Consider the following 27,532-nt stretch of genomic DNA (forward strand, 5'->3'; position numbering starts at 1 on the left):
GGTTGGGACTAAGTACCAGTACCTGTACCTGTTGGGCCCATACGTCTGCCCTTCCTTTGCGAAAAGAGAGACTTACAGTCTCCATCCCCGTGAATAATCTCTAACGGTCGAACGTCGGAGTACGGTCGGCGGTCAGAGATTGTCGATCATCGATGCAATGCACTGTCCGAGTAGCTACTGTACCGCACTACCCTTTCTCGGGGCACATGTCAAGCGAGGAGAAAGACGATTCCGCTACTAGGTATTTGACTCAAATCTCGGGCATTTTTTTTATAGTGCCCGCTTAAACAATTAAGCGCAGCGTAGCTTCCCCTCCTGCCGTTGCGTTATCGCACCTTCCCGCCCACCCCCGTGGGAACTCTTCAGAAGTGTAAACAGCAGGCGTCACTTTTGACTTCCATCGTGCTTTCTTTCTATCATTCTACGAAGCCCGGTCTGTGCTTTAACATTCTTCTGAATTCATTGACCCTTGACTACAGCAATTCTGTCCTGGGTTGGAATGGGTTGCCTCCTAGTCCTCAGGAGTTAGAACTGCGATAACATAAATTCCGCCCTCCCGGATAAAGCCTTCCGGTGATATTCCCTCGTCTGTTGAGGGCTCGCCCTCCTTCGTGTCAATTGAAACCAAAATATGACCGCAAATTGGACGGAGGATTTAAGTAGTACGTCCGCCGGGGGTTTTGGTTCTTTCTTTTTCCGATTGGCTCTTTGGTCTTTCTCTCTCGCGCGATCGTCCTTTTTCGTCCATCTCGGTCGATTTTGTCGTGAACTCCCTCACCAATTCCTCTCAACTCAACCAAGGCAGCCTTATCGGAGATCGGTATTACCCTGGATCGGATGTTGGCTAACATCCACACATCCCGTCAGATGCCCCGGCCCTGCGTATCTGTGGCTTGAACCTCGTATTCGTGGCTTCAACTTTCCACTTCTACCAGGCAAATGACGTAGGTATGATGTTTTCTCGTTTCGACAACAATCCGAGTTATCTTATTCAACAGGTCGTCTTAATGTGGTTTAATGTGTTTGCTTCTTTTGTCTCTGAAAGACCCCAGTCTTGCTGTCAGTCCACCTTCACACCTTTGGCGCATGTGGCGGGACGATAAGGTTGTAGATGCCCCAGATGCACATTCGTATATGTCCATGTTGACCGCGTCGACGAAAACGGATGCCTCGTAGGCCCATGTCGACACAGATGAGCGTGGTAGATGGAGAATTAAGTGAAGTGAGACTCCAAGTGCTGATGTTGCAGCATGCACTCCGGACATAAATGAAGGCCATCATCCTAAGCCCTGTCAGTCAGCTGGTTTTGCGGAATTTGTGCTATCTCGTCTGCATTATTGCCAAGTATACCCAGTATCGACGCCAAAGCTGGGTTTGGGAAATCACGTTACGTTGTTCACGTTGCAACGAATCACCCTATGCAGAATCTTGCTAAACAAGACAATGCCACCGTGCCACTGTACAGAATTGCGTGGCCTCAGCCTTGACTGAATGATGGTGGCATGATGGGTTGGTGGACCTTTGGTAATGATTGGTCGCCTAAACCAATTGGCGCCCACCCCGAAACTTCCGCCCCTTGGCCGTGTGTTCAGGCATGATGACGCCACTCCCGAGCGCCCATGACCCTTGGTTGGACAGAATTGCCTACCAATGTTCCTTGGGTCGGTCCCCATACCTTCTAGAGTGTCGTTCGCATCGGGTCGCTGTTCTGGCTCCAGGCACCAGGTCGAAGAGGCTGAACGTTGTCCCAGTCAAACCATGTGTATACCAGAAGTCCTTCTGAACTAAGTATTCGCTGCGATGGAACTTTCTCTCAAGTTGGAAACGTCGCAGCACAATCTCTGTCCATGAGCACGTTTTCATCGCCAACGTATGTGTCTATTCTCGACAGGACTTCCCCCCGATGTAAGACCTTGGCTCCGTTATGCCTCCTCTCTGAGCACCAAGTCCTCAGCATCTTGGCCGTGAACAACCAAGATCTCTGCATCACCATGCCAATGACTTTGCTCAGCCAATGATGCCCGGTTTTTCCGACGACTCCATTGGAATTCCTGGCGCCGAGATCGAGCCCTCTCCGTACATGTAAAACTGCAAGCCGAGATAACTGTCGCAGCAAGCCTGGAAAATACCACAGAGTCGGAACGGCCAGGGAACCACTTTGGAGCTGAGAAAAAAGTAGCTCATCTTCATTGTGTCACCGGCCAGCCAGTTGATAATGACCGATAGCCGGAACCCTTTACAAGATCGAGCCTGGTGATTCTTGAGAATCTGGGGAATGGGCAGCAACGCCTCGATGGCCAGTCCCAGGTAGCCTAGTAGGGCAATATAGGCGGGCGAGCCGGAGATGAAGGGAAGAAAGATATGGATGACTGCAAGGCCTGATGCAAAATAGCCTATGAATGAAAAATACCTGCACGCGCGGGGTCAGCATCGCTCTCGCAGTGGGCACAGGCAGAGGAAGAGAAAGAGAGAGAAACCACCTACGCTTTGGAACTGCTCCAACGCCAGAAATCAAATGGCCGTCGACCAGCCAACAGATCTTTCAGTCCATCCTCCGCAGTGTACTCATGGAAAGGTGTGTGTGCCACGCCGTCTTTTACACCGATCGGAGCCTTATTGTCAAGGGCGACCTTCAACAGCACCAGCTGAACCGCAATCATCAGGCATGCCTGCACGAGCAATGATGTGTCGTAGTACGCGCCGAACCAGTAGAAGACCCTTGCGAATATTGTCAATGCACACTCTAGCGCATGTTCTGCTGTCAGAATCTCTTACTTCAGAATTGAGGCCAGGAGCATAATCAAGGGAATATCCAGCGAAAACCCCTCGCTCGTTTTCCTTCGGTGGATGGAAGCGATCTGGTCGGCATAGGATGTGATCGGGGACAGGATCAGACTGCAGACAGGAGAGCAGCGTCAGTAAAGAGGCCAAACATGACTTGAGGAGTCAGGATATCGAGTTTGTTTCTTACAATAACGGCGCAAAGTAGTCAATGATCAAGGTGAGCCACCCAAACATGTTGAACCAACTTTTTTTCCCAATCGATGACTTCAAAATGGCCGCCAACAAGAGTTTCCCCAAACAACCCAAAGGGGTTGAAAAACAGCTGCAGGACAGTTGAACACTCTCTATCGTACGGACATGGCGACAAGTCGACTATAAGAATGCGAGACGCGAGAATTCGACAGAACAGACAACGCAAGGGGTGTATTTGCTGGACTCGATCCAACTGTACGAGTTGTCAGCAAGGTCAATCTTGCTTTCCGCCCGTTCCTGATTTCTTCCCCCTGGCGTTGGCTGAAATGATGACGAGCATCTAGAAAAAGTTAGTACCGGCTTATCGATGGCGTCGACTATCGCCCGGAGCGGGCCTGGGGCGCCGAAAGAGCCAATGATGGCGAGCCAACCGTTCAACGCTTCAAGGGCACCTCCCGACCCCCCGAGCCAGATGTCCAAGCTCGAACTCTCTCTTTATTTTCTTCGCCTCTCAGGCTCTCTCGGCCCCGCTGTCGCCCCCACGGGATCATCGTGTTAGTTAAAGCTTGGTTTCATCGTGGTTATGCTCTGTTACGCTCCCTCACTTCGGGACAAAGAACCTCCTCAACCATTGGCAAAATCCGAGATATCATGTTACTATTGGTACAGCTATCATCTAGGGCTACAGATCGCTTTTCTTCGACGACGTCTGCAAGAAGCTGAGGCTCCAATCGACCCCAATGCCTACGCCAGGTCTTCGAACCAACGCCCAACCAGCCTTGCCTCCAGCAGGACCATGGTAAATCAATTCAGTGTCTGCTGAACTGGAACCAACCGCCGACACCGATACCAACTTATCATTCGCCCATTCACTTGGTGCGTTGACAATAATGATCTTTTCAACTTGTACGTCCTTGATGGTCTTGAGATACGCAGATGTCTTGGGCCCTTTTGCACCAATGTTGGAGCTAGTCAACTTATTGTTCGAAAATGTGAACTGACGATGCACATACGCTCCGTGCTGGTAGTCGAATGTTTCTCCATCATCTGCGTACAGCGTACCGGTGGCTTCACCTTTTTTATCGAGAACAATCACCAGAGTGTAAGGATCCCACTTCATCAACCCGGAGCTCTTCCGTGGTCGGTCCTTTCGTGGGATGATGTGACCACCCTGCATCAAGATAGGAACTTTCTCCAGAGGGGCTTGCACTGTGTGTGTCCGAGAGCCCCCAGGGTAGATAGTGTAGTCGAAATAGTCGAAATAGTCCTCGTCGTCCGAGAGATAAATGTCCACACTTTCGGCCCCCTCTGTCACCACGGGCTTGATCAGTAAGCCCGTTGAACCCAGGTAAAATTGATCGTCGATGGCATATCCCTTCTCATCATCTGGGTGCACGTAGTATTGTGACTGAAGGATAGGATACCCATCTGTTGACGCTTCGTGGAATGCGGTATACCAGGCGGGGAGCAGGGCATATCGCAAACGCAAAGCCTGCGTCACGATGCTAGTATATGGCTCCCCGAGCAGATACGGCTCTCGTCTCCGCGTATCAATATGCGCATGTCCCCGGAAGAAGGGATAGAATGCACCTGCTTGGTACCAACGCGCCTGGAGTTCCTTGCTGGGATTTCCAAAAAATCCACCAACATCGGCTCCTCCAAAAGGGAAGCCACTCACACCTTGGTTGAGGATCATGGGGATTGACGCTGCCAAGTGGTCCCAGCTAGCTTGGTTGTCCCCAGTCCACATGGCGGCAGACCGTTGAGATCCCGCGTAAAAAGACCGAGTGAGCACAAAGGGACGACGAGGATCGCCCTTCTTGCGCTCAATCAGAGCGTGGTATGTGGCATTGTGGAAAGTCATGCCGTTGATGTTGTGGACGTCGCGATGTTCCCAGTTTCCATGATGGATGTTGTCCCGCGGCATGGTGATCTCAGGTCCATTGAACACGGATGGCTCATTCATGTCATTCCACAGCCATACGTTCTGCAGAGTACCTTTGAACCGGTCGAAGCTGAATAGGGACTTCCACCATGCCCTGGCTGCAGGATTGAACGCGTCGATCCAATGCGAGCTACCAGGCCAGCACCAGCCTTCAAAGATATTGTTCTCCTTATTTTTCACTGCAAAGCCCTTGTTCTGGAGCTCTTCCCCGACAGTATATCCTGCCTTGTTTTTGATATGGGGATCAATGATGACAACAAGCTTGCGTTCGCTCTCATCAAGCTGTTGCTCCATGCTGATAGGGTCTGGAAAATTCAAAGGGTCCCAGGTAAAATATTGCTTGTCGTCCGTGTACTCAATGTCCAGCCAGATCACATCATAGGGGATGTTGTACTTGTCGAATTTACGATCAACGTCCTTGACGTCTTGATCGCTGACATAGTTCCATCGACATTGGTGATATGCAATTCCAAACGTCGGAGGCAGTTGGGTATACCCAGTCAATTCCCCGTACGACTTCGATAAATCTTTCGGACTGTTGCCAAGGATGACAAAGACGTCCAACAGACCACTTTCTGACATCCAGTGAGTACTAGTATCGACCACGCCGCCCCCGAGCCCGAGTGATAGGGGATTGGTGCCATGTCGTGCTTTTGTAATGTCCACCCACGTCTCGGCGGCGTTCAGCCAGAACACTCCGACAGAGGAGCCTTTCTTGTGTGCCTGCATAAACGGTATAGATCCGTACAGTGTCATTGGACTGTCCAGCTCATATTCGAAGATATCACTGTTGTACATGCGATATGGTTGATCGTAGTTTCCTTCTCCGCCACGGGTCTCCCTAAGAGACAGTGGGCCAGCATGCTCGGCGAGACCGTACACGTGGCTGTATCCTGGAAACGTGATGTCCAGGGCTACACTCTCAGGTCCTTTGGGTTTGGTATCGGTGTTGCCGCCAAAAGATTCCTCCCACCATGTGCTTTCGTCTTCGATGGGCTCGGTAGGTGTTTGTTGCTCTGTAGCGTTCTCTTCTTCTTTAGGTTTGTCCACCTTGGGGCGCCAGTGCTCAATGTTGAGGAAGCCGCGGCCATTCAAAACCACCTGCCGCTCGCCATCTGTGTAGAAGTCGATCCCAAATGGAGCGTGTCTGATGATTGCCTCAAAACGACTGTTATGGCCCCAAGAAACCTCACTTGTTCCGTCCGAACCTTTTTTCAATTGCGCAGTTTTTTGACTCTGAAGTCCAGCTCCAGTTAATGCCCATGCGCCAGCTTCATTATATCGTTCCTTCCGAGCGACACTGCCATGTCGTAGCTCAATGTCGCCTTTTTGACGTCTTTCCTCGTCGATTGTAACTCTGGCGTTTCCGGTCTCGAGGAATGCGATGGTCAAAGGTAGCTTAATTGTGTCGCCCGTTCTCAGTGTCTTGACAACAGAACCATGGAGGAGGCCATTCTTGAATTTGATGGAGGCGGCGTCTAGTTGATACGGAGAGCCGTCGGAGGTTCCTTTTTCGATGAAAGAGTCCGCAAGCGCTCTGTTTCGTTTGCAGAAACCAGACTGGTCACAACGTTTGAAATCATGATGCTTAACAGAGACTATGATAGGGTCAGCAGGTTGAATGCTGATCAAGCGGATGCACTAGACCGAACTTACATGCAGGAGAAACAAGGAACAACAGCAGGACGAGAGAGAGGTATGGGATAGCCCAATGAGAGCTTCTCCGGGAAGATCTCGCCATGGTCATTTACGGCGTTTGAAATGGCGACATGTGTGAGATCAACAAGTCAGAGGAGGTGGTTGTGGTTGTGGTTGTTGAGCACTGATCTGTCCTGATGATGTACTGAGGCCTCTGTTTAAGTCTCCACTATTATTGAACGAGAAACACGGGGAGGTTACTCCAAGGTTACAGGTGGGCTGCAGAGGGTCTTGGTACCTGGAAATGCCACAGGAAAGCCTATATCAGACCTAGTCTTGCCTAAACGGTAACGGTTGGCTCGAGCACCAGCGCCTGGAAGCTACCCACGACTACCCCAACGATCCAATCGATGAACCGTCTGCCGCTTGGCCAGCCCATGATCGCACCTGCAAAGTCAAGAGTGAAGGAGGTCCAATCTTTGCCCCTCCTTCCTCGTCGATGCAACATTTTGCCCCACACTCGCTCATAAAATATTTCACTACTTGCATTGACCGCAAGTACAAGTTCATTCTCTCCCTTCTCACAAGCTCTCTAAACAACAAATTCAGTGTGTCCTTGTTGCTCAACACTCTTACATCACCTTCATCATGTCTACTGAACAAACGTAAGCCATTTCTGCGGCCGTTGCCAAGTACAAAGTATCCTAACACCATCTTCGCAGTTTCATCGCCGTTAAGCCTGATGGCGTTCAGGTACATCTCGACTTCTATGATGTTTAATGACCTTCTTTTTGACTGGATTATCATAGCGCGGCCTTGTCGGAGACATCATCTCCCGTTTCGAGAAGCGAGGGTAGGAGGTATCCCGCGACTACAATGGACCAAAGCTGAACACATGCAGATACAAGCTGGTTGCTTTGAAGCTCGTCACTCCCTCCAAGGAGCATCTCGAGAAGCACTATGCCGATCTCTCTGAGAAGCCTTTCTTCAAGGGCCTTGTCACATGTATGAAGATCTACTAGAGGTTTTGTTGGTCGTGCACTAACATCATGATAGATATGTTGAGCGGTCCTATCGTTGCTATGGTCTGGGAAGGCCGTGACGCAGTCAAGACTGGCCGAAGTGAGTTCATCGATCAACTTGAATGTATGACAATTTTCTGACTATTTACACCAGCGATCCTTGGTGCCACCAACCCTCTTGCCTCTGCCCCCGGTACCATCCGAGGTGACTATGCCATTGACGTCGGCCGCAATGTCTGCCACGGCTCCGATAGCGTTGAGAACGGAAAGAAGGAGATTGCCTTGTGGTTCAAGCCCGAGGAGGTTGCCAGCTACAAGTCGGCCCAGTTCGACTGGATCTACGAGAAGGCATAAATTGTTGAGCGAGTGAGACGATAGATGGTACATGATACGAGGGTCAAGTTTTCCAACACCTTCTAGGATGGCCATCGTCTATGTCAACTCATGAAGTCAAGACAGGCATGAATAGATGTATCCAAAATTGGGTAATCAAGAAAATGATGGTACAAGTCTAATGTGACATATCATGTAATGCTGGGATCTCGTTAGGCAGCGTGCGGCTTACCGGGTCCAAATAGAACGGACAACGTTGCCGACAGGGATAATTGTCCAGCGGGCAAACCAAGGAGAGGCCCAGACACTGAGAGCAAGACGAAAAGGTAGCAATACCTTGACGGCAGCATATGCAGTTGCCAACTCGACGATCCACCTGGTGGAGTTGTAGTTACGACCAGACTGTTGGGAGACAGCCAGGTTCTCGTAGGAGGAAGCCTGGCCTTCCAGAGTCTTGTCTTGGACTTCATGCTCGTCCTGTTGAGTAATCCAACCTTTCTTTCGAAAGTAGCGTCCAAACTTTTCAGCGCCTTCAACAACCCATTGTCCCTCTGCAAAGTAAGAGGGCAGCCATTGCCAGTAATGAAAGGCACCCGCAAGACCGAGTAGGGGGACGATCGCAGTCAACTCGTGGAGGATGAAGAAAGCAGTGACGTGAGAAACAGGGGCGTTTTTGAGGCCCAGTAGAGTAGGTCTCAGGAATCGGGGTGTGCGTGCGACGAGTCGATCAAAGTTGCTTCGAGTGGCAGCCTGTTTCTCGATCGATGGGCTGGACTTATTGGGGCTTTCTGGTTCTTTGGTTGACTGCCAACGTCGACCGAGGCGTGTGGAGCGAAGCGAGGGACGAGGCAAGCGGACGGCTCGAAATGGGGAGCGCCGCATGTTGGACAGATTTTATATCATCCTGAAGCGAGTGGTTTGGAACTGGTGGGCCGGGGGCATCTGGACAGAGCGAGCAAGAGGTGAATATTGTTCCCAGAGGCATCTCGCCCATCAGGTCGACGTCGATTCTTCTCCAATGGGTGACTGTCTTTCATCCAAATATGGAGCAGAGTGGACGTCATTTGAACCAGGCGGCTTATCAAGTCAAGTACCTACCGACTCTTGATCAACTGATATACGGTTGTTAGAAACTACAACATCTTCAACCCAACATCCTTCTGACATCAACTCCCACGTCGCCAGGCAATGCTGTTTGTTGTTTGAGCCGACGTGGTCTGTTGTCAGTCATTTCAGGCTACTGGGTATTTTGACATCTGCCTTGCGTTCTTGGTCGATATATTCAGGCACCCTTCGTGCCCAAAACATATATATATATATTTCAAGTCGAAGCGATCCTGCAACAAGACCCCCCTTTTTTAGCATGCCCTGATTCAAGCATGGATCAACTTCCTAGCGAACTCGTCTCTCATCTCTGTTCTTTTCTTGACAAGTCCTCCCTGATTGCATTCCGCCTTACCTGCAGTGCCTTCGCTGCTTTGGCAGAAGATTATCTCTTTCGCGACTTTGAATTCTTACTATACCCCAGCAGCCATCGTCTCTATCAATTGGACAAGCTGACGGCACGACGATCAATAGCCTCACGACTCAGGTGCTTGTCGTTCGAGTCGGGTATCCAACTCGAGTACGCTGACTATCGATACTGGCAAGCTCAAGTCTATCACGAGAAGAGCAGCAATTGGTCCACAGGCCTTTTGCCCAAAGGCCCTTCGAAAGAAGACTATGCAAAGTTCCACGAAAATCTCCAGGCCAGATTCACCCCCAACCTGTCGTACCGATATGACTTGTATAGGTGGCACCTTGACCAACAAGCGGCTTTCATGGCCAATGCCCAAACTCGGGAGGCCTTGATTAAAACTCTGAACGTACTCAGCGCCATATGTCCCAATCTGCAGTTCAGGATGATCATGAAAGAGCCGCAAATCAGGTTGGAAGAACTCGAGCAGTTTGATCCCTCGTTATTCGACACTGAACAACCGTTTGACCCCGATCCAAGGAGAAGAATCCTGAATCGAAGAAGAAATTGCTTGGACCATTTCAGTCACTTCATCCAGGCCGCTTGTTTGTCCAAATGCGACTTGAATAACTTTACTGCTATAGACATACCCCATGAACTACTCCCAGAAATCGGGCCCAATGCTTTTCAGGACTTGAAAACCCTCAATCTTCAAATCAACGCTTTACCGCACAGCGACTGGCTTGGTCGGACTGGTATGGCCAACATATATGTCAATGGCCGCAATCAATCAGCTATAGCATTGAAGCGACTACTAAACAGTACTTCTCGACTCCAACACTTGAGTCTGGAGCTACCCGAATTCAAAAAGGCCGAATTTGGTTTCGAACTATTTGATAGGACAAACCTCGACCGTTTCCCTCGTCTCTGGATGCCCCACCTGGAGTCTCTCTCTCTTTGCAATTTTCAATGCCGTTTCGGTGATATGAGAGCGTTGCTGGATGAAGGTGTCAATGTCAAGACCTTGACTCTAAGGAATGGTCGCCTGGAGACTGATTCCATGATGGCGTTGATCAAATACCTCGCAAATAAGCGTCTGGAGTCAGTCTCTATTTTGGGCACTTGGTATGTGGATGAGGATGAGGGCGAGTGGCATTCTCATACCTTGGACGACTTCACGTCGTGCCATGCCGCGACATCTTACGAAGGCCCCTATGTGTCCACTGGTCTCAAGAACAAGATTGAACGATTCATGAGCCATGGGGGAGTCTGTCCGCTTCCCACCTGGACAGAATCAAACAATGCAGAGACAGCCTGGGAACTGGCTGGAGACACGAGTTGGCATTACTGCCCCGGCTTACCACACCAAGGCCATCCATGAAGATTGGCATGAGCAGTATCAATGCAAAGGAAGTCGCGAGACAAGCACCCCGTCCACATGAACACAATTGAGACAATGAAATTCACATGTCCTTTGTGATTTTATCACTGTTCTCCTTTGTCTCGTTCTGTCGATCACTGTTTTCTTTGTCAAAAGTGTCAATCTACGGTGACATGGATCGCAGCCTCGACATGTCTATTCTCTCATATAAATCTAAAGGAAACTTCTTTCCATCATCAATTTTATTTTTCTCACAATCTAATCATCTAGTACCTCGGTTCTTCTCCTCAACATTTCCATCGAAACCATTACTGAGGCAAGGGAAATATTTTGAGGTCCAAGATGAGTTCACATGGATCAATGAAGCAATGCTTGAACGACAGAAGTGTCACGGGTCCCGCTCAGACAATGAATGGCCTTTGGCAGGCCCAAATGGCTCCCTGGCAAGTCGATAAAGGCAAGTGGGTTCAGGCCATCACTTCTGGCCGTGTTTTGGGCAAGCAGCTCTCTGACATTAATCAGAGTCCAAGTACGGAGCTTGGGACCAACTTCGATGCCGGGCGAGTCGACGTTGTTGTGACAGCGCCAACCAACGCTCCTGGTCAGGGCGAATCTACAAACCACGAGGAACCAGGAGGTTTTGACATCACCGATGCTGATTTGTTCGAAGGCGCTGAGTCCTCGACTGACCTGCCACCAGTCTCAGTGCGTCGCCGCAGCAGGAGGGTGAGGTTTGGTGGAGCCGAATACTTCCAGGAAACTGCGAATGGTTTCCACTACCACTTCGTCCCACCGACGGTGCGTGTGCCTATTGTCGACGTGGCGGTCGGTAATTATCACCTCAACCTCTTGTCCCGGCCAGTCCGTGTTCCTGGACATGCGCATGAAGAGGGCCTGGCGCAAGACCATCGACCTCCGAGGAGGGGCCCCTTCCTAGTATTCTGGTTCCTCATCTTCTGCCTGCAGATCGGCGGCTGGGCTTGCTTGATCCGGTACCTGTCTCGCTAGATGAGATGTCCTGGTTACCATGAAAGTGGTGGATCAATGATGCAGATTCGATGAAGTAGATCGGGACACTGTAATGGCGGTCGAGACAATAGAGGTCTCCATCCGAGCAAAGGTATCTCATCCAGTGCCCAGAGTGCAGATGCCGTCTAGACCTATTCAAATAGATCATCAACTCCATCATCAGCTATGTAAAGGTAATCCCAGGTCCATCTTCAATAATCATCGTGAGTAAGAAAGTCAACTCCATGGGTTGTCAGTTAATCTTCTTAATTGTTTGACTCGCATCTGAATCGTCCCCAAATATTCTATACACTGCCCATGCCATTGAATAGATGCTCAACCATACATGCAACAGCAAATATGGTCATGACCATGATTCCATAATCACGTTGGAGGTACCGATTTGCGGCTCAGAAAAATAGCCGGTGGGTAAGGAATTCTGTCCCAATCATGATTTTAGATTCCAACCCAGCCGATTAGATCCAAAATAACGAGCCAGTAATCAATGTTATCTTCTCTCTGTTGTGAATTCTAATTTGACCTCTACACCACCCACACCCCCAGTTCTCGTGTCGACTCGTCTCGTGCCATCTCTTTCATTGGTTTAAAATCTGTGGATGCATTGTATCCTCAGGCTGCCTCCACTCCGTGCGGAAGCCTACCATTTTATTTGATGGACCCATTCAAACATGCTCGTCGCCGGGAGCAGGTGAGAAAGGCTCAGAAGTAAGGCGGACCGACTTCCACAAGAGCGAGCGAGATGACTGAGAAGGGACGTTTCTCGTTCTATTCAGGACGCATCGAGAGCGCAGGGCTTCATACATCAAAACGATCGAAGCGGAACTCAGCAGATTACGAGCCAACGATGCCGCGCATTATGCCGATCTTGCCGCCCTGAAAGACACGATCAGTCAATTGAAGGATCTGCTCCGACAGCACGATATTCCTTTGCCACCGGATTTGGCATCAAGCCCACGGTTGTCGAGCCCCCTTGTCACAGTTGAAATCCACACATCCACAGACCAAACCCATGAAATTCGTACTAACTTCCCGCCTAATTACTCGAGCACGTATGAGACGGAGGATATATTGCCCTGGACCACCCCCAGCGCCCCCTCGAGTAGCGCCACCGTGACCGATTCGGATGCCAACACGTCGACGGCGCATGACTTTTCTGCTGGAGAAGAGTCTTCTTCCACTTTAGCCGCTGCGACCTCCAATATGCCCGTACCCGTCGCCCATCCCCAAGGCCTGGGCGCCACCCAGGTGGGAATTGACTTTGTCCTGGCGCTCGAACACATCTGTATCATTCACCACACCTTCCATGAAGGCGGAGAGCGCGACTTCAGCGGCCACGAGATGATGCTGTTAAGCCCCATCATGTCTCGATCGCCGGCGCCTCCGGTCCAACACACGACTCCATCCGGATCCTGTTGTCCTGACGGCACTTCCTGGCAGGTCCCGGCCATCGAACTCGAAAGACTTCTCGAGTGTGCCGACCGGCTCAGTCTCGACGGTGAAATCACCCCGGTTGAGATCTGGTGGCGCATCCGTCGCCATCCCAATTTCCCCTCCCTGACCCGCGATGGTCTGGAGGCCCTGAAGGTCCTGTTGATTCCTGAGGTCGATTGCTATCAGTAAGGATTGTGTCCCACTCTGCTTCTATTGCCGCGACAAGATGTGCTTCAATCACAGAGTAGAGGCTTTTGCTGACACAGACATCTATCTAGCTTTGGAGCCATCGTTAATGAGGAGAGATTCGAGGACCTGCTCCGACAAGTGTTGGGCGGATCAAGCCAGGAGAATTGAATGTCGTTCAAAAGAATTCGATACAACAAGAAGTTAATCATCACTTGGCATTGTGTGTCGTGATGATAAGGGGCAAAGAGAAGTGGGAAAGATATGATCATACTTAGAATTCAGTGCTTCTACTAATCCCAGATGACCTGTTCTTCACTTCCATCCCAACCATCCAAGACCACACTATGCAAATCACCATCCCACCTCACCGTCATCTGTCTTCCGTCATCTTTCTTGCCTTGTCCCTTTGACTCTCCCTGTCCCTGCCTATGTTCATCTCTGTCGGAACACCACCGCCATGCCAGCCAACCACAGACCAAACCAACCCGCTCACAACCCGTCTTCAAGTCCTTTCCACCTTTGACTTTCATGCCATGGTCAGCACCCTTGACGACAACCAACCACGAGGGAGCCTTCATCTTTGCCCTCACAGCTTGAAGACGGTCTAGAGGACACATGGAGTCGTTGTCGCCCGAGATGAACAAAACGTCCATGTTCTGCGGCAGTGCAAGTAAGATCTGGTCACGTACATCGCCGGACGGGCTGATGAGCGGATATGAAGAGAGGACGAGACTGACTCTTGGCGACGGCGACGGCGATGTGGAAGATTGGTCGAGTTGCAATGCCGCCGTGACGGCCGCGCGAGCCCCAAGACTACGACCACCCATGGCAGGTATTGTTGCCGTTGTAGCCGTTTTCCTCACTCGCCCGGTCTTGTCATCAGCATTACCAACCCCCATTCCATCCCACCACTTTTCTCTCCCACCATGCTCCAGTATCCGTTCAAATCCGGCCGCTCGGCTCTTGAGGTTGCTGTTACCTTCGAACATGACCATTCCTGACCCGGTCGACGTGAATCCCTGAGAGAAATGAACCATGGCCGGTGCACTTAAATCCCCACCAGCCCCATGCGTGAAGATCAGTGATGGCAGAACCGCACCGTCTGGGTCAGATCGTTGACATCTCAAGACCGAAGATGCTGCGGGCTTTTTGCTCGCCGAGGACGAGGCTGAGGATGTTGCAATGGTGAATGCACTGAACTCGACCTTCGACTTTGGGAATATCGTAGTATTGGAGGTGGCATTGGAGGTGGCACTTTTCGTCTTTGAAGAACCAACATCTTTCTGTTCCTGCTTCTGGGTCTTTCCATTTGGCTTCTTCAGATTACTAGTATTGCCACCATCGCGGGATGTTTTGGTTACCTTCTTTGCTGGTAGACCTGGTTCATCGCGTACACCGACTGAAGATGATGCAAGGCGCTTTTTCCCGCCTCGTGCATTTGGTACTTTGTTTTGCACATCGGAACCCTGGTCTGATTTGCTCGTAGTGGACTCCTCTTGTTGTGGCGGTGGTGCTTTGGTGGTCGATGACCGTGTCACGCGTCGCGTCGTAGGTGGTGCCATTGTGTCAATGGAAGTCTTTATTCCGCACCTAGTGCCTGGAGGTACTGTGACTGAGGTACACTGTACTAGGTGCTAGGTTGAAGTGAAATGAGAAGAGTGGAATAATGACAATTTGGGAAATCAATGTCTGTTGAAGTCCATCAATCCATACACACTGTGAAACTCTAATTTGACTCCCACCATTTCGTATTCGGATTCAATTCGCATTTGACTTGTTAAGGCTCCAGAGATGGACTAAATATTGACTCTATTTCATGTAGGCTTTCGGAGACTTGAGTCAAGACCATTTGAACGTCCTCATCAACGATGGAGATATTACAATGTCCTTAGTCAAACATCCGAAGAAAGGACTTGTCAAAGAGGTGATACTGCGCTATCGAATAGATCGGTTGATATGTTTACCATTCTATCTAGAAGTTGGTTTGCGTTCCTGCACATCTGATACACTGTGATGATCCTCGGCGCAGGTCGCTAAAACGACTGGTCATTCACTGTGGATGATTTTGAATCCGTCTCATGCCACACCCGAGCCAATGCACGTGACGAAGCGCCCTCGTTTGCATCAACAGAATAGTAGCATCTGCCACTGGGATGAGATATAAAGGTGTCCGAGTTTGCAGGCTCTTTCAAGGGCGTAATATTTGAGTGGCTTCGTCCGTACAACAAGATCTCTTCTATCGCCATATTAGACGAGCTGTCTATTTGGTTGGTTGGAGCCTCGTCTCAGCACATTCATCACCAGACAAGGAGCCCCACAACACCCTTGTTCGATCTTGGTAATGGTTCGATGGCGCCAACAACTCGGGCGGCATTGTGACTTCAATTCCGTGATCACCGCTGTGTACGGCTTTGTCGACAACCGCTCGGCAGAGGGAGTTGGTTGCCAGGAAGGGAACCCAGACCTAGAGTATCAGGTCTTCACAATCAGTTCCTGGCTCGATATATCGTAGTTGCCGTATAATGGCCGTCGAATGGGTGGATTTGAGTGGAGCCTGAAGTGCCATGGTGTGGTGGCTCGTCGAGGAAGGGCCATGTCGTCGTGGCATGAGATCTGTATATCTCTTGCGACGCCAGAGGCACCGACTGATTAGGAAATCTTGAGGTTTCACAATGAAGAGTGGATATGTTGTACATGGTTTCCTGGAGTAGAGTTTCGCCATATTCTGCCGATGTTGTTCTCCTTCCCCAACAGGGCTGTTGCCTGAACGTTGTGCATGGTGGGTCTAGGTATTGACCGGCAATAACCAACGTCCATATCACATTTGAGATGTAATGTATTTGTCCATCTCTTCAATCACTCTCCGGCATGCGCATATAGGCATCAATGGCGGCGGAGAAAGCGGCAAAGCCGGCACATCCCAAAAGGGCAGCCTGGGGGCCTGCTGGATAGGCAAGGATTCCGCCGGTGATGCATCCAGCACTGACCGAATTTGTGAGATCGGTCTTTGCACGAAATCCTTCGATTGTGCACTCGACGCCGGAGTAGAGCAAGCCGATTTTGCCAAAGTTCTTTGCCGAAGATAATGATTTGGCGCCCATATCTTTCAGACCTTGCCGCAATTGTTGTCGGACGGGGAGAGAGGTGATCTGTTGGCCTTGGGGTGATAAGGGAGTATCGTAGGCCATGGAGCTCATAAAGAGACCGAAGGCACCGCCGAGGGCGAAACCCATGCCTGCGCAGCTTGTCAGCGTCTTGTAATTGAAAACGAGACCTGGAGCCTGTCTCTGCAGTGGTCACGGTCTTTACATACCTCCGGCCATAATGGATTTGACAACACATGACTCCATGCCTTTTTGCATCTATATCCAAGTTAGTGACATGTGCACGAGCGATGGCCCGAGTTGGGCGTGTCATGAAGGCATCTTACCATCTTGACATATTGCTGCTCTTGTTCACTCATCCCAGCATTGGCCCCGCCGCCGGCTGGTCCATAGATTCCTGAGAGAGACATACTTGAGGCCAAGGCGAATCAAACAAAAGAACGGACTGCAACAAACAATGGAGATGTGTCTAGGGTGGATGGATTGATGCATCGAGAAAAAGTTCCATGTGGCGGCGACTTTTGAGAATTGGAGAAAGTCGGACGGAATCTCGGCCGGATCAAGTATTTCTCCGATTACCCCCGAAATGAACAAATCACGTGCTCATGATAGTATGAATGGAGGACAGGAGAAGATTCCTGGAATGCTTGGACATTTGGTAGAATAGTATCTGAATATTTCATCGCTCCCGCTTGTTCATGCTAATGATGCATTGCGTACTGCATTCACGGCCAACCCAAGTGTATGCCATGTACATCCGCGAAAGAACCGATGAATCAGCTGCAATCCAAGCACGCTCTATAACCCTGCGTGTCTCCTCTCGTTCGGTTAGTCATAATCTTGATGGCATTCCATTTGAAGCACCAGCTATGTGCCACGAGTCTCTGTTGGCATATGACATGGGCAGTGCCCTCATCTCAACTTTTTAGCATTTTCAGAGAGCCAGCTATGGGTGCGTGGTGGTTGTCTGCAGGCCTGAACCCCAATGTCTGTTCAACACACAGGCCGAACATGTTTATGTTCTCTTTCAATGCCCTTTAGGCGTGGCGAGAGTGCTTTTGAAGTAGCTCCATGGGTATGAGGTTGTGGGCGTGTGTGTCGAAGGGTTATGAGTGAGTAGGAAGAGGACCTAGTTCCTCGATGACGGAGCAGTGATGCCTTGTTGCTCTTCATATTGCTCGACAATGGGCCGAGCTTTGACTCAGCGTCCCCGACCTCGACCAGCGGCACCTCCACCTCCGCCAAACATGTTGCCATACTGGGACATTAGAGTTGACATATCGGGCATGCCACCTCCTTGTCCGCCCATGCCCATCTGACTCATGAGCTGTTGCATTTGCTGCATTTGACCGCCACCGGGAGCGCCCCGTCCTCCCATGGACTGCATCCGCTTCTGCAGCGCGGCAAGTTGTTGCTGCTTGTTCCCACCTATATAGGCCGTAAGTGAGTGGTTTCCTAATTCCGACAATCCAAGACATACCTTGCAACATGGCGTTGGCCTTTTGCATGTTCTTCTTCTGTCCACTCATGTTCTTGGCTAGGCCGCTCATGACTTTGTGCTGTGTCAAAAGTTCTTCAACTTCTCTCACCGAGGTACCACTGCCGCACGCTATTCTGACCATTCGTGCTGGTTCTGAGATCAACATCTTGCCGTCAGAATCAAGCTCTTTGATTGTCATGCTATCGAAAATATAGATCATTCGCTTGAGCTTCTCGGTGCCATCCTCATCACTCATTCCTGCAGGAGGTCAGCTGAACAGTCGAGTTTGATCGAGTCTGGAAGACGACTTACCGGCCATCATGCCACCCAGTCCAGGGATCATGCCAGCGACCTTGGATAAGGGGCCCATCTTCATTATATTTGAAATTTGTTCCTTCATATCACGAATTGTGAAAATTCCTTCGGCCAAATGCTTCTGTGTCTCTTTCATTCCGGCCGAGTCTCTGGTGACGGATTGAATATGATCGATCAGCCCAGTCATGTCACCGTATCCTAGGAGTTTGGAGATGAATGGTTTCGGGGCAAATCGTTCAAAATCCATCATGTGTTCACCAGTGCCCAGGAAGATGATAGGTGTGTGGGTGGCGGCCACGGCAGAAATAGCTCCACCTCCTGCAGCACCACCATCGGTCTTGGTGATGATGATTGCACCAAAATCAGCAGTAGCTTTGAAGGCCGAAGATTGTGATTCAGCAGCTTGACCGATAGTGCCGTCCAGTACCATGATCGTTTGATCTGGCTTGATTGCATTCTGTACCTGAACCATTTCCTCGAATAGATCAGCCTCCTGTTGATGTCGGCCTGATGTGTCGACGATAATGATTTCAAACTTTTCCTTCTTGAACCTGGCAACACCCTCAGCAGCCACCACAGCAGGATCCGTCTGTGTCAAAGAGCCAAAGTATGGAATTTTTGCTTTTGTCGCATTTTGTTTCAGTTGGTCGTAGGCACCAGCTCGAAATGTGTCGGCACAAACCAAACAGGCTTTGAATCCCCTTTGCGCATAATATCTGGCCAACTTTGTGCATGTAGTGGTTTTACCAGCGCCCTGTAGCCCGACAAACATGATGACATTGGACTTTCCCTTCTTGGGTTTGTAGGGTTCCGCGTGAGGATCGACTAACTGAACGAGATGATTGAAGACGGCTTGCTGAATTAATCTTTTTTTGGCATTTGTACTGGTGTTGGGGGGAAGGTCTTTGAAATTGACAGCGCTTTGTATTGATCTTCGGAGGTGCTTGACGAGTCGTACGTTGACATCGGCAGATAGTAGGGCAGAGCAAATTTCTTTGACCATAGCATCGAAGGCCTTTTCATCGAGGTTGGCCTCTCGATTGAGGTTATGGACTGCGGCATTGATGCGCCGGCCCAGGTCTGAGAGAACCATCTTGCTAGAAGGATGTCAAGGCAGCAAGAGGTCTCGAAGGAATCTGTTGAGACCGGTACTGGAGTAGAAGTTTTCTCAAGTGTCGTCGACCAGTTCGGATGATGTATGAGGAACAAAGAAGCAGTGGGTGTCGTTGACTATTGGGAAGGCGCACCTGAAAGTGAATGTCAGTGTGGGGGAAGTAGCGACTGGCATGAGTGCCACTTGTACTTGCCATCTTTCGGTGGTGGTGGGGAATATGATTATGGTCATTACAAAATCTATGGCCGAGGATGAGCCGACACCAACATCGAGAACTTCCATAATTTTTCCCAGGTGACAGACCGACTTTCACAGAGCCGCAACCAACAGCCAACACAGTATTGCCCTCGTCCACCAATACAAAATGGCTCCCATGTCTCAGAAGAAGCGCAAACTTGAAGCCGGCATGCGCGGCAAAACTGACCGCCCCAAGAAAAGATTCCGCAAACAACGAGAATACCACAGTTCTTCAGAAGACTCGGATGGCTCAGAGCAAGGATTTGCAGCGGTTAATTTGAACGACTCGGACGACGAGAACCCCCCCAAACCAGTAGAAAAAGCAACATCGAGTCGAAAATCTATCCAAAAACCTCAACCGCCCACCAAAAAAGCAGCCAGAAAGGTGTCGAAATCTGCGGAAGACTCTGAACAGTCTTCTGTTTCAGGACAAGAGGAAGATTCAGACGGAGAAGCAGATTCAGAAGATGATGGCCAAACCAATTTGTCGTCCAAAGGGAATACGAGCAAGCGTAATAACCCCTCCGCATTTTCCACCTCGATCGCCAAAATCCTCTCCACCAAACTGCCGCAATCAGCGCGACAAGACCCAGTGTTATCCAGAAGTCGCGAAGCAGTGGAAACCAGTCATGAGCTAGCCAACGAACGATTAGAACGCAAAGCTAGAGCCAAATTGCGGGCAGAGAAGAAGGAAGAGCTAGACCGGGGAAGGATCAAAGATATCCTAGGATTACAGTCAGGGCAAGCAGGAGAGGTTGCCGAGGAGGAAAAGAGGTTACGCAAGATTGCCCAAAGAGGTGTGATCAAGTTGTTTAATGCGGTACGAGCAGCACAGGTCAAGGCGGAGCAGGCGGAGAAAGAGGAGAGGAAGAAAGGCACGATCGGCATACAACACCGGCAAGAAAAGGTGAACGAGATGAGCAAACAAGGATTTCTGGATTTGATCGGAGGCAAGAAAGACGTCGCGACGACAGCGGTACATTAAACCTGGATCTAAATCTCTGGTCTTGTATGTATATATGTGTGTGTTTGGTGTGGAGATTCTTTCCTCTGTAACGCAGGTAGAACCGTGACAGATTCCCTCAACGAGATGATGATACACAACCGGAGGAAAGCCTGAGCCTGGCTCTTATAATAGTACACTGTACGCTGGGAGACGTGTGTGGGGGAGGGACGTAGATAGATGGATTTTGGAGGTTCCAGGTCCAGGTCAATTCCCGAAATCACTGGCCTGCATATTTCTGGTCATCTTGGGGAGTTTGACCACAAGACCATCCAGCTCTTTAGACATTACCACCTGACAACCTAAGCGGGACGTCTCGGTGAGGCCAAAGGCCAAGTCCAGCATGTCGTTCTCGTCGTCGCTGGGCTCTTCCATCTTATCATACATTTCGTCCGACTCGACTATAATGTGGCAAGTGGAACAAGCACACGAGCCACCGCATGCACCTGTAGCACAACGTGTTAGAAGGGAATGCCCGAGTATGCATACAATTTGCTCTCTAAATGGACGAACAGCTATCAAACTTACCTTCCATCTCCAAGTCATTCGCCTGGGCAATGTCCAAAAGGTTGTCCCCTTGGGATACCTCAAAGTCATGTCGATCTCCATCTTTGTCGATAAAGGTGACATGTAGCCTGCGCATAAGAATCAGCATCGCCGGGAGTATGAGTATAGTGAATCGGTTGGTGGAGTCATCACATACTCTTCGCCGGGCTTGGGAGGATCAATGTGTCCGTGTCTTTGGCCCAAGGTGGTTGAAAACTTGCGACGACCCATCTCCAACGCCCGTACGTGTGTCCGGATCTGATCCTTTTTCAATTGTAGTTGAGCTTGACGCAGTCGACATCGCGACAGAGGAGAAGGTATCGGAGATGTGGCATTGAGCTCAAGGTGGAGATTTCGCATCTGCTGTCCAGACCATCGAGCACTGATATCATGGCGTAGAGTTCTGCTCAGGTTTCCTGACACCAGGCTTCGCATCCCACTCCAACCGGACATAATATCCCCGTTCTCAGTCCTCTATAGGTGCCGTTGTGTGGGGAGGAAGTTGACTTGCGGCCTATTGTTGCAGGGTCGTGCAAGTCAAGAGTAAAAAAGGAAAGTTGTTGGCTTCAATTCGGGTTTGGGCAAGGAATCAAGTTCCTGACGTTGCCTGCGTTCGGCGAATTCAAAAGACCGACTCGGGCTTAACTTTTTGTCTTTTGTCTTTTCTTTCGTCCGACGAGGCTGTCGCGCTGCAGACAACAGCCAATCAGCACGCCGCTATCCAAATCAACATCACCACGTGCATCCTAGGTACTCGAGTATCTATCTCCTTTTGCGTAAGGTAGGTAGTATCTGATCATTATTGAAGTGGCTGAAGTGGTCGTCTCTCACTCATTTCTCCTCGGAAATGTAAACTAGCATTTCATTTGGCGAGGCACGTTGGCGCCTGGGAACGCGGACAATAGTCATATGTATATACTGTGGCATCAATCTCCTCTCTGTTATGTTCATTGTGATTGAATGCATCAGTACAACAAATCTATATCTGTACCACTTTCGGTCATTGCCACGCCCTGCCCCACAATTCAGAGCTTAAGATGGCTGCTCGTAACCATAAAGGTCCATTCTCGCCATGCTACCGGTTGTCATGTTCAAAGCTCTTGAAACCGGGTGGTGCGTAGTTGATGAAAGATAACTCTCCTTGCTACTCTTGTGCATAAGCTTCGGCGCCTACTATCAAGGCGCCGAGTTCGCGCTCTGGAAAGCTCGTTCAAAAATTCCTCGTACCCTCTCTGCCTCACTTTGATTCCGTAATCTCTGCGCCAAAAACCCTTGTAAATCGTCCCAAAACTCGGGAGATTCCAGCACGGCACTGCCACTGGCCTTGCCGGGCTGTACAGGGTCACTCAGAGTTGATTCCACGCCCTCCATCTCAGAAGTTGGGCGCGGCTTGGTATCTGGAGACGAGTCCAGCACCGCCGGCGTTACTGGCACGGGAGTGGTTACCTGTGGTGGGGGATCCGGGGCGCCTCCCATGACCATCACGCCGAACTCTACCTCCGTGCCTTCTGACGAAGTACCTTCCAGGGCATCGGCGATCGTTTTCTTGGACGGAGGAATGGGTTTCTTGTTCAACAGAACCTTGATCTTGTCGATACCGACGACTGAAGGCCCACCGAGATGTGATTGCACTGATTCTTTGAGCGATTGAACTGTTGTGGTCGAAGGGTTGAGAGATGTCAGAGTCAATGTCATGTTAGGGTTTCGTGCGGATTTGAGAATGACAGAGACGGACGGTGCAGCGGCTTCAGACCCCGGAGCTGGGATCGATGTCTGATTTGCTTTGGGAGGTGAGGGATGAGGTGGAGTGGACAGTTTAGGGAGCGTATACTGAAGAACGGAGTTAGATAGGTGTCTGTCCTTTCTAGGTGCAACGACATACCGGTGTTCGGAGTTGGAACGTCTTTGGGTCGAAAACATGATCTGGTTGATACTTTGTCGGCTTATTGTCCAATGAGGTGAGAAATGTTTTTGCGAATTGCAAGTCCCCCATCTCGCCTGATCGCTGTTTCCGCTCTTCTTCTAGGCGACGAAGAGCGTGCGCTAGAGCAAAAGTTGCCAGGTTGGGGGGTGAGGTGGGTGGTAGTGGTGGGATAGAAGTGTCGAGGATGAATGGGGTGGTGTGAACGGAAAATAATCGGCTAGGTATTTGATACTGAACTGAGCTAGATGGATCGAGACCAGACTGTGCAAGGCTTCAAGCGGAGGGACATGTATGTGCAGACAAAATGAGGTGGTGACAGAGGTGGTACTGCTGGTGGAATTGATCTTCGCAGCCTTGGACTCGAGTGCGAAGTTGACGACTGACATCACTCAAGTTGAGTGGGCAAATGATCCGCCGTATAGCATGTTAGTACGGCGAGTCATAGAGACAGGCTGAGGTAGCCTTGTTTGGACATGATTACAGACATTGACATCAGTCCCTGGGAGCAAGAAGAAGATAAATCCTGACAGCTTTGGGTATCATTTCGTCTGTATCTGTTGAGCAGTATGAATGATCAAGTTTGGCTCGGCGTCATGATCCATTCCGCCCCAACAACAGCCAGGTCGATCAATCTGTCTTGAGGGTGAACTGAGCCAGCCCTCCACTGCTCCTCACTTCTTTTTCTTTTTAGTTTTGTCATCGACGACGATCCAACGTTTGTCAACTCCCCTCCTTCCCATCTCCTTCTCAACCACATCTCTCTGGTCACCTTGCACGACAACCTCCATCACCCCTGGCTTACCGCCCATTAGCTGACCAACGCTGGCACTCCCAGCACATTTCTTTTGCAATTCGGGACTAAGGATTTGTGGATTGATTCCAAACACTTCCAGTCCAGAAATCTTAGTCACCACCTTGGTCCCTGTTCTCTTCTCAATGGTGATGGTGACATGTGGCGAAGCTCCAGCTTTGGGTTTCAGTCCTGGGTCGGGCTTTTCGGGGTCATAGCTTTGGGAGTTCTTTAACAATAACCAGTGGGGAGTTGCCAGATGATCATCCTCAAGTATTCTTCTGAAAAGAACGTCACGCCCGATTTCTCCGGCAGCGAGTATTCGAGTATCTGATGCTGAGGGATTTGATGAGAGGATGTTGTTGGCGATAAAGGGATCAAGTCTAATGAACCGAGGCGAAGATGTATTCTCTGAAAGAGAGGGGTTGTTCTCAATATACTTTTTAACAAAACCTGAGATTTGCGAGGATGTGTAGTATGTCGACTTGGATGGGATCATATCGGGGACTAGCTTGCTCGACGCACGATAAATGGTCTGGATGGCCAATTTCTGTCCCAGGGATGGGTCCGCACCTGCTGCTGCGCTAGAGCTGTTTTCGCTAGTGCTAGTGGTGGTGGATGCCTTTGGTTTCGGCAGCTTGTAGGGAGTAAATGACTTGATTCGTGCATCGTCAAAGTCCACATCAAGAATCACAGTCTCGCCGCCATTTCTGTCCTTGGACTTGACCAACACGCTCTTGTCCAAATATTTGATAAACTTTTTGGCATTTTTCCAAGATGTTTTTCTGATGTTGTAGTGTTGGTTCTGGAAACGCAAGTGTGGTTGGATCATGTTTGCGATTAGAAATGATGGTTGTATGGGAAAATCGATCCCGTAATGAGGGGGGTCGTTGTTTGTCTTGGCTGAGTGTAAAAAATAGAGAAATGCTGCGAGAAATGCATCATCAACTTCAGCAGTGGTAGGCTCACGCGGTGATTCTTCATCTTGATCTGGCTCTGAATGTTGATTGCCGTTAGCCGCCTCTGTGTTCACCTTTGAATCTACACTGAGATCAAGTGAAACGCCTCCTTCATCTTGAGCCTCGTCCTCGGGGTCGTCTAGAACCAACCGGTGTAGTCCATTAGTTGACTCTTCGGTTCTCTTGTCCCAACCACTGATCCGATCAGGTGAAGGCCGGCCACCGGCTCCGGTCTGCCTCCATGCCCAAAGTTCATCGCCTTCCCAGTGAATCCCTTCGACCGCGGCACCCTTAGAACCTTGCACACGACCAAGACTGGAGATGTCGATTTTGCAAGTCCCTACCCATATGGGCACTGTGTCCTTTTCGAGACCAGCAACTGCCACTACAGACCCTAGCTGTGCATTCTGCGGCCAGGGTGGACCGCCGACCAGTCCCGGAGTCATCAAATCGGCCCCAGTGCGGAGCTTGTCTACCACAAAGTCGGGTGTGTGCAGCAGAGGCACCAGCCCGGGGTTTTGCCATAAAGTGTATACTGTCGGGTATAATCTTGACTCTTTGCCATATTGAATCCACAATATTCTCTCTTCCTGGCCAGGGTGGGCTCCTACATAGATGGTTCCAGAGACAAGCGTAGCATTGGCACCGGCGTGGGTGGTAAATCGAGCCGACAAGCAGGTTTCTGGCAAAAGACTTGTTCGGATCAGTGAGAGGGCTGGGCTGAGATTGTTAGGAGTGGCAGAGGCTTGTTCTGTAGTCGAGGAGGGCGGCTCGAGATCCTGGACCGGAGGAATGTGGACTTTGTACTCGGTAATGATTTGATCGGCAAGCCTACGACGGTCTGATGAACGCAGAGGCGCAAGGTTCTTGATTTGGGGTTTCTTCTTGAACATGCTGGACTCGAGTCGCCAGCCCTAAACCGAAAGGATAATAATGACCGGAAAGATGGAGGAGTAGGTGAGGATGATGTTGGACATGTTAATAATAAATTCGAGTCATTGGGGGTACGTCATTTGCTAATACCGCAGGAGCTAAGCTACTTTTGGTCAATAATAATTTGTCTGACGCTATTCTTTCTCGCAAGATTCCCACGTGCCTCGACACCAGATGCTTTTGGTTTTAAACAGGATGAGGATCACTACAAGCGACTGCATGTCCTAGTTGTTGAGGCTAGTTGAAAGCTTCCACCTAGACACATCTTCCTCCGTCCACTTCCAAGTTTACTCCAGTGATGAAGTCGGCTTCATCGCTAGCGAGATAGGTGACTGCATTGGCAATATCTCTGGGTGTACTCGGACGTCCGAGTGGAATGGTAGAGACGAAGCCAGCGCGATTCTCCTCGGTATCTGGCTTGCCGATGAACAGATGGGTCCTAAAAAAATGAAAACGTTAGAAGGGTAACACAGGTATCTCGCTTATTTATGACTTGGACTTACAGTGCAGTGCTGCCAACTACTGGGCAAACAGAATTGAATCTGATCTGCTTGGGTCCATACTCGACAGCCATAGATTTGGTAGCGACACTGACGGCGGCCTTGGAGGCGTTGTACCAGCACAAGCCGGGTCTGGGCCTGATGCCGGCAGTGGAGGCGATCTGGATGAAGACACCAGGTTTTTTGTTGTCCAAAAAGTAAGGCAACAGGACATTGGTAGAGAGATAGATACTCTTGACATTGACGTCAAAGACCAAATCGTAGTCTTGCTCCGTTACAGTCTCTGTTGGTTTGTTGTGGTAAGTTGTGCCGGCATTGTTAACAACAATGTCTAATCCGCCAAAGGTGTCGATGGACTTTTTGAGCAATGCTTCCCAGTCGGAGCGTTTGGTGGCATTGGCCACGAGATACTCACACCCGATGGATTGGGCAACTTTGGCAGCGCTGTCTTTGTTGAGATCACTGATGAGGACTTTAGCTCCTTCTTGAACCAGCTTTTCTGCGATGCCGGTACCAAAACCGCTACCACCACCTGTTACGATGGCAATCTTTCCTTCAAGGCGTCCGACCATGGTTGCGAATGATGATTGATCAGCTTATCCTTAAATCAGCGTTCTTAGTTGAAACTGAGAAACGTCAGAGGGGTGATAGAGTGTGAATTTAATAGATGCCAGATTCCAGCCGAGGGCGTATATATGGTCTTCTTGTCTGTGTGAAACCTGAGCAGATCTCCGGTTAGGTCACTTCTTAAATGGTACTACGACTGACTCAACCCATCAACGACTGGTTCCCCCTCGATCCGAGGACATACTCCTGGGTTCGAGCAAATCAACATTTCGGTAGCTCCCCGCGTATCCACCATACCCCTCTGTGATCTCTCCAAGTCTTTACGGAAGAACATTAGCCTTGTGAGGGGAGGTTATTGTGATAGAGGCAGGATCTCAGCCTCGTGCGGGGACGGGGAATGTATCGGGGTATCTACAAACGAGTGTCTACAGGTGTCTACAGCCTAAACCAAATTAGCATATAGACTACCCAACTTAGGCCCTACTAGGCATTTGGGGGCCGAGGGGCTACTCAGGTCCCTAGGTAGGTAGGTACCTAGGCAGTCGAGGCACGCCCAGAGGCACCCTCGGCACTCCTATGGGGTACTAATCCTACTCAGGGCTCTCTCCAGGGCACTCTCTCCAGGGCACTCTCTCCAGGGCACTCTCTCCAGGGCACTCT

General features: G+C 50.2%; 14 protein-coding genes across 14 annotated transcripts; 4 read left to right on the top strand and 10 right to left on the bottom strand.

Moving 5' to 3' along the window:
- Positions 1 to 350: 350 nt before the first annotated feature.
- On the bottom strand, positions 351 to 3,283 carry PV10_04356 (uncharacterized protein). The gene is made up of 4 exons (XM_016368903.1): positions 2,972 to 3,283; positions 2,776 to 2,895; positions 2,485 to 2,718; positions 351 to 2,410 (listed from the first exon to the last, which is right to left on the bottom strand). Exons 1-4 carry the CDS (start codon positions 3,016 to 3,018, stop codon positions 2,008 to 2,010), a joined length of 804 nt encoding a protein of 267 aa, XP_016224691.1. The 5' UTR covers positions 3,019 to 3,283; the 3' UTR covers positions 351 to 2,007.
- A 334-nt stretch (positions 3,284 to 3,617) lies between these two features.
- PV10_04357 (uncharacterized protein) lies at positions 3,618 to 6,754 on the bottom strand. The gene is made up of 2 exons (XM_016368904.1): positions 6,578 to 6,754; positions 3,618 to 6,519 (listed from the first exon to the last, which is right to left on the bottom strand). Exons 1-2 carry the CDS (start codon positions 6,666 to 6,668, stop codon positions 3,659 to 3,661), a joined length of 2,952 nt encoding a protein of 983 aa, XP_016224692.1. The 5' UTR covers positions 6,669 to 6,754; the 3' UTR covers positions 3,618 to 3,658.
- Positions 6,755 to 7,061: 307 nt separating this feature from the next.
- PV10_04358 (nucleoside diphosphate kinase) lies at positions 7,062 to 8,324 on the top strand. Its single transcript, XM_016368905.1, has 6 exons — positions 7,062 to 7,224; positions 7,282 to 7,312; positions 7,369 to 7,412; positions 7,461 to 7,564; positions 7,616 to 7,681; positions 7,736 to 8,324. The coding sequence occupies exons 1-6, from the start codon at positions 7,208 to 7,210 to the stop codon at positions 7,933 to 7,935; spliced, it is 462 nt and encodes a 153-aa protein (XP_016224693.1). The 5' UTR covers positions 7,062 to 7,207; the 3' UTR covers positions 7,936 to 8,324.
- PV10_04359 (uncharacterized protein) lies at positions 8,088 to 8,862 on the bottom strand. Its single transcript, XM_016368906.1, has one exon. The coding sequence runs from the start codon at positions 8,794 to 8,796 to the stop codon at positions 8,143 to 8,145; it is 654 nt and encodes a 217-aa protein (XP_016224694.1). The 5' UTR covers positions 8,797 to 8,862; the 3' UTR covers positions 8,088 to 8,142.
- Positions 8,863 to 11,183: 2,321 nt separating this feature from the next.
- PV10_04360 (uncharacterized protein) lies at positions 11,184 to 11,759 on the top strand (the record flags this gene model as incomplete). Its single annotated transcript, XM_016368907.1, has 1 exon — positions 11,184 to 11,759. The coding sequence occupies one exon, from the start codon at positions 11,184 to 11,186 to the stop codon at positions 11,757 to 11,759; it is 576 nt and encodes a 191-aa protein (XP_016224695.1).
- A 541-nt stretch (positions 11,760 to 12,300) lies between these two features.
- PV10_04361 (uncharacterized protein) lies at positions 12,301 to 13,705 on the top strand. Its single transcript, XM_016368908.1, has 3 exons — positions 12,301 to 12,485; positions 12,554 to 13,396; positions 13,490 to 13,705. Exons 1-3 carry the CDS (start codon positions 12,433 to 12,435, stop codon positions 13,566 to 13,568), a joined length of 975 nt encoding a protein of 324 aa, XP_016224696.1. The 5' UTR covers positions 12,301 to 12,432; the 3' UTR covers positions 13,569 to 13,705.
- PV10_04362 (uncharacterized protein) lies at positions 13,681 to 15,032 on the bottom strand. The gene has a single exon (XM_016368909.1). The coding sequence runs from the start codon at positions 14,960 to 14,962 to the stop codon at positions 13,691 to 13,693; it is 1,272 nt and encodes a 423-aa protein (XP_016224697.1). The 5' UTR covers positions 14,963 to 15,032; the 3' UTR covers positions 13,681 to 13,690.
- Positions 15,033 to 15,317: 285 nt separating this feature from the next.
- On the bottom strand, positions 15,318 to 17,011 carry PV10_04363 (uncharacterized protein). Its single transcript, XM_016368910.1, has 3 exons — positions 16,831 to 17,011; positions 16,714 to 16,762; positions 15,318 to 16,635 (listed from the first exon to the last, which is right to left on the bottom strand). The coding sequence occupies exons 1-3, from the start codon at positions 16,912 to 16,914 to the stop codon at positions 16,253 to 16,255; spliced, it is 516 nt and encodes a 171-aa protein (XP_016224698.1). The 5' UTR covers positions 16,915 to 17,011; the 3' UTR covers positions 15,318 to 16,252.
- A 131-nt stretch (positions 17,012 to 17,142) lies between these two features.
- On the bottom strand, positions 17,143 to 19,553 carry PV10_04364 (signal recognition particle protein SRP54). The gene is made up of 3 exons (XM_016368911.1): positions 18,297 to 19,553; positions 17,985 to 18,242; positions 17,143 to 17,932 (listed from the first exon to the last, which is right to left on the bottom strand). Exons 1-3 carry the CDS (start codon positions 19,390 to 19,392, stop codon positions 17,706 to 17,708), a joined length of 1,581 nt encoding a protein of 526 aa, XP_016224699.1. The 5' UTR covers positions 19,393 to 19,553; the 3' UTR covers positions 17,143 to 17,705.
- A 180-nt stretch (positions 19,554 to 19,733) lies between these two features.
- PV10_04365 (uncharacterized protein) lies at positions 19,734 to 20,676 on the top strand. Its single transcript, XM_016368912.1, has one exon. It carries the CDS (start codon positions 19,778 to 19,780, stop codon positions 20,633 to 20,635), a length of 858 nt encoding a protein of 285 aa, XP_016224700.1. The 5' UTR covers positions 19,734 to 19,777; the 3' UTR covers positions 20,636 to 20,676.
- On the bottom strand, positions 20,570 to 21,775 carry PV10_04366 (uncharacterized protein). The gene is made up of 3 exons (XM_016368913.1): positions 21,357 to 21,775; positions 21,182 to 21,288; positions 20,570 to 21,099 (listed from the first exon to the last, which is right to left on the bottom strand). The coding sequence occupies exons 1-3, from the start codon at positions 21,650 to 21,652 to the stop codon at positions 20,861 to 20,863; spliced, it is 642 nt and encodes a 213-aa protein (XP_016224701.1). The 5' UTR covers positions 21,653 to 21,775; the 3' UTR covers positions 20,570 to 20,860.
- A 600-nt stretch (positions 21,776 to 22,375) lies between these two features.
- PV10_04367 (uncharacterized protein) lies at positions 22,376 to 23,192 on the bottom strand (the record flags this gene model as incomplete). The annotated part of the gene is made up of 2 exons (XM_016368914.1): positions 22,376 to 23,029; positions 23,082 to 23,192. 2 exons carry the CDS (start codon positions 23,190 to 23,192, stop codon positions 22,376 to 22,378), a joined length of 765 nt encoding a protein of 254 aa, XP_016224702.1.
- Positions 23,193 to 23,794: 602 nt separating this feature from the next.
- Positions 23,795 to 25,765, bottom strand: PV10_04368 (uncharacterized protein; the record flags this gene model as incomplete). The annotated part of the gene is made up of 1 exon (XM_016368915.1): positions 23,795 to 25,765. One exon carries the CDS (start codon positions 25,763 to 25,765, stop codon positions 23,795 to 23,797), a length of 1,971 nt encoding a protein of 656 aa, XP_016224703.1.
- A 142-nt stretch (positions 25,766 to 25,907) lies between these two features.
- Positions 25,908 to 27,098, bottom strand: PV10_04369 (uncharacterized protein). The gene is made up of 2 exons (XM_016368916.1): positions 26,309 to 27,098; positions 25,908 to 26,244 (listed from the first exon to the last, which is right to left on the bottom strand). Exons 1-2 carry the CDS (start codon positions 26,875 to 26,877, stop codon positions 26,061 to 26,063), a joined length of 753 nt encoding a protein of 250 aa, XP_016224704.1. The 5' UTR covers positions 26,878 to 27,098; the 3' UTR covers positions 25,908 to 26,060.
- Between the last annotated feature and the right edge of the window lie 434 nt (positions 27,099 to 27,532).

This window comes from Exophiala mesophila (genome assembly GCF_000836275.1).
Source record: "Exophiala mesophila strain CBS 40295 unplaced genomic scaffold supercont1.3, whole genome shotgun sequence".
Classification (NCBI taxonomy): Eukaryota; Fungi; Ascomycota; class Eurotiomycetes; order Chaetothyriales; family Herpotrichiellaceae; genus Exophiala; species Exophiala mesophila.

Bases quoted from the DNA above. Each gene is read 5' to 3' on its own strand.
- PV10_04356 (XM_016368903.1), bottom strand. From the start codon at position 3,018: ATGTTTGGGTGGCTCACCTTGATCATTGACTACTTTGCGCCGTTATT. The intron at 2,719-2,775 runs GTAAGAGATTCT...AATATTCGCAAG, and splicing joins CTCCTGGCCTCAATTCTGAA to GGTCTTCTACTGGTTCGGCG. The intron at 2,411-2,484 runs GTAGGTGGTTTC...CCGCGCGTGCAG, and splicing joins CGTTGGAGCAGTTCCAAAGC to GTATTTTTCATTCATAGGCT.
- PV10_04357 (XM_016368904.1), bottom strand. From the start codon at position 6,668: ATGACCATGGCGAGATCTTCCCGGAGAAGCTCTCATTGGGCTATCCCA. The intron at 6,520-6,577 runs GTAAGTTCGGTC...ACCCTATCATAG, and splicing joins GTTCCTTGTTTCTCCTGCAT to TCTCTGTTAAGCATCATGAT.
- PV10_04358 (XM_016368905.1), top strand. The intron at 7,313-7,368 runs GTACATCTCGAC...GGATTATCATAG, and splicing joins TTAAGCCTGATGGCGTTCAG to CGCGGCCTTGTCGGAGACAT. The intron at 7,565-7,615 runs GTATGAAGATCT...ACATCATGATAG, and splicing joins CTTCAAGGGCCTTGTCACAT to ATATGTTGAGCGGTCCTATC.
- PV10_04359 (XM_016368906.1), bottom strand. From the start codon at position 8,796: ATGCGGCGCTCCCCATTTCGAGCCGTCCGCTTGCCTCGTCCCTCGCTT.
- PV10_04361 (XM_016368908.1), top strand. From the start codon at position 12,433: ATGGACCCATTCAAACATGCTCGTCGCCGGGAGCAGGTGAGAAAGGCT. The intron at 12,486-12,553 runs GTAAGGCGGACC...CGTTCTATTCAG, and splicing joins CAGGTGAGAAAGGCTCAGAA to GACGCATCGAGAGCGCAGGG. The intron at 13,397-13,489 runs GTAAGGATTGTG...ACATCTATCTAG, and splicing joins CCTGAGGTCGATTGCTATCA to CTTTGGAGCCATCGTTAATG.
- PV10_04362 (XM_016368909.1), bottom strand. From the start codon at position 14,962: ATGGCACCACCTACGACGCGACGCGTGACACGGTCATCGACCACCAAA.
- PV10_04363 (XM_016368910.1), bottom strand. From the start codon at position 16,914: ATGTCTCTCTCAGGAATCTATGGACCAGCCGGCGGCGGGGCCAATGCT. The intron at 16,763-16,830 runs GTAAGATGCCTT...ACTTGGATATAG, and splicing joins AGCAGCAATATGTCAAGATG to ATGCAAAAAGGCATGGAGTC. The intron at 16,636-16,713 runs GTATGTAAAGAC...CAAGCTGCGCAG, and splicing joins CAAATCCATTATGGCCGGAG to GCATGGGTTTCGCCCTCGGC.
- PV10_04364 (XM_016368911.1), bottom strand. From the start codon at position 19,392: ATGGTTCTCTCAGACCTGGGCCGGCGCATCAATGCCGCAGTCCATAAC. The intron at 18,243-18,296 runs GTAAGTCGTCTT...GACCTCCTGCAG, and splicing joins ACTGGGTGGCATGATGGCCG to GAATGAGTGATGAGGATGGC. The intron at 17,933-17,984 runs GTATGTCTTGGA...CGGCCTATATAG, and splicing joins GGCCAACGCCATGTTGCAAG to GTGGGAACAAGCAGCAACAA.
- PV10_04365 (XM_016368912.1), top strand. From the start codon at position 19,778: ATGGCTCCCATGTCTCAGAAGAAGCGCAAACTTGAAGCCGGCATGCGC.
- PV10_04366 (XM_016368913.1), bottom strand. From the start codon at position 21,652: ATGTCCGGTTGGAGTGGGATGCGAAGCCTGGTGTCAGGAAACCTGAGC. The intron at 21,289-21,356 runs GTATGTGATGAC...TCTTATGCGCAG, and splicing joins CCTCCCAAGCCCGGCGAAGA to GCTACATGTCACCTTTATCG. The intron at 21,100-21,181 runs GTAAGTTTGATA...GTTGTGCTACAG, and splicing joins GAATGACTTGGAGATGGAAG to GTGCATGCGGTGGCTCGTGT.
- PV10_04369 (XM_016368916.1), bottom strand. From the start codon at position 26,877: ATGGTCGGACGCCTTGAAGGAAAGATTGCCATCGTAACAGGTGGTGGT. The intron at 26,245-26,308 runs GTAAGTCCAAGT...TCATTTTTTTAG, and splicing joins GTAGTTGGCAGCACTGCACT to GACCCATCTGTTCATCGGCA.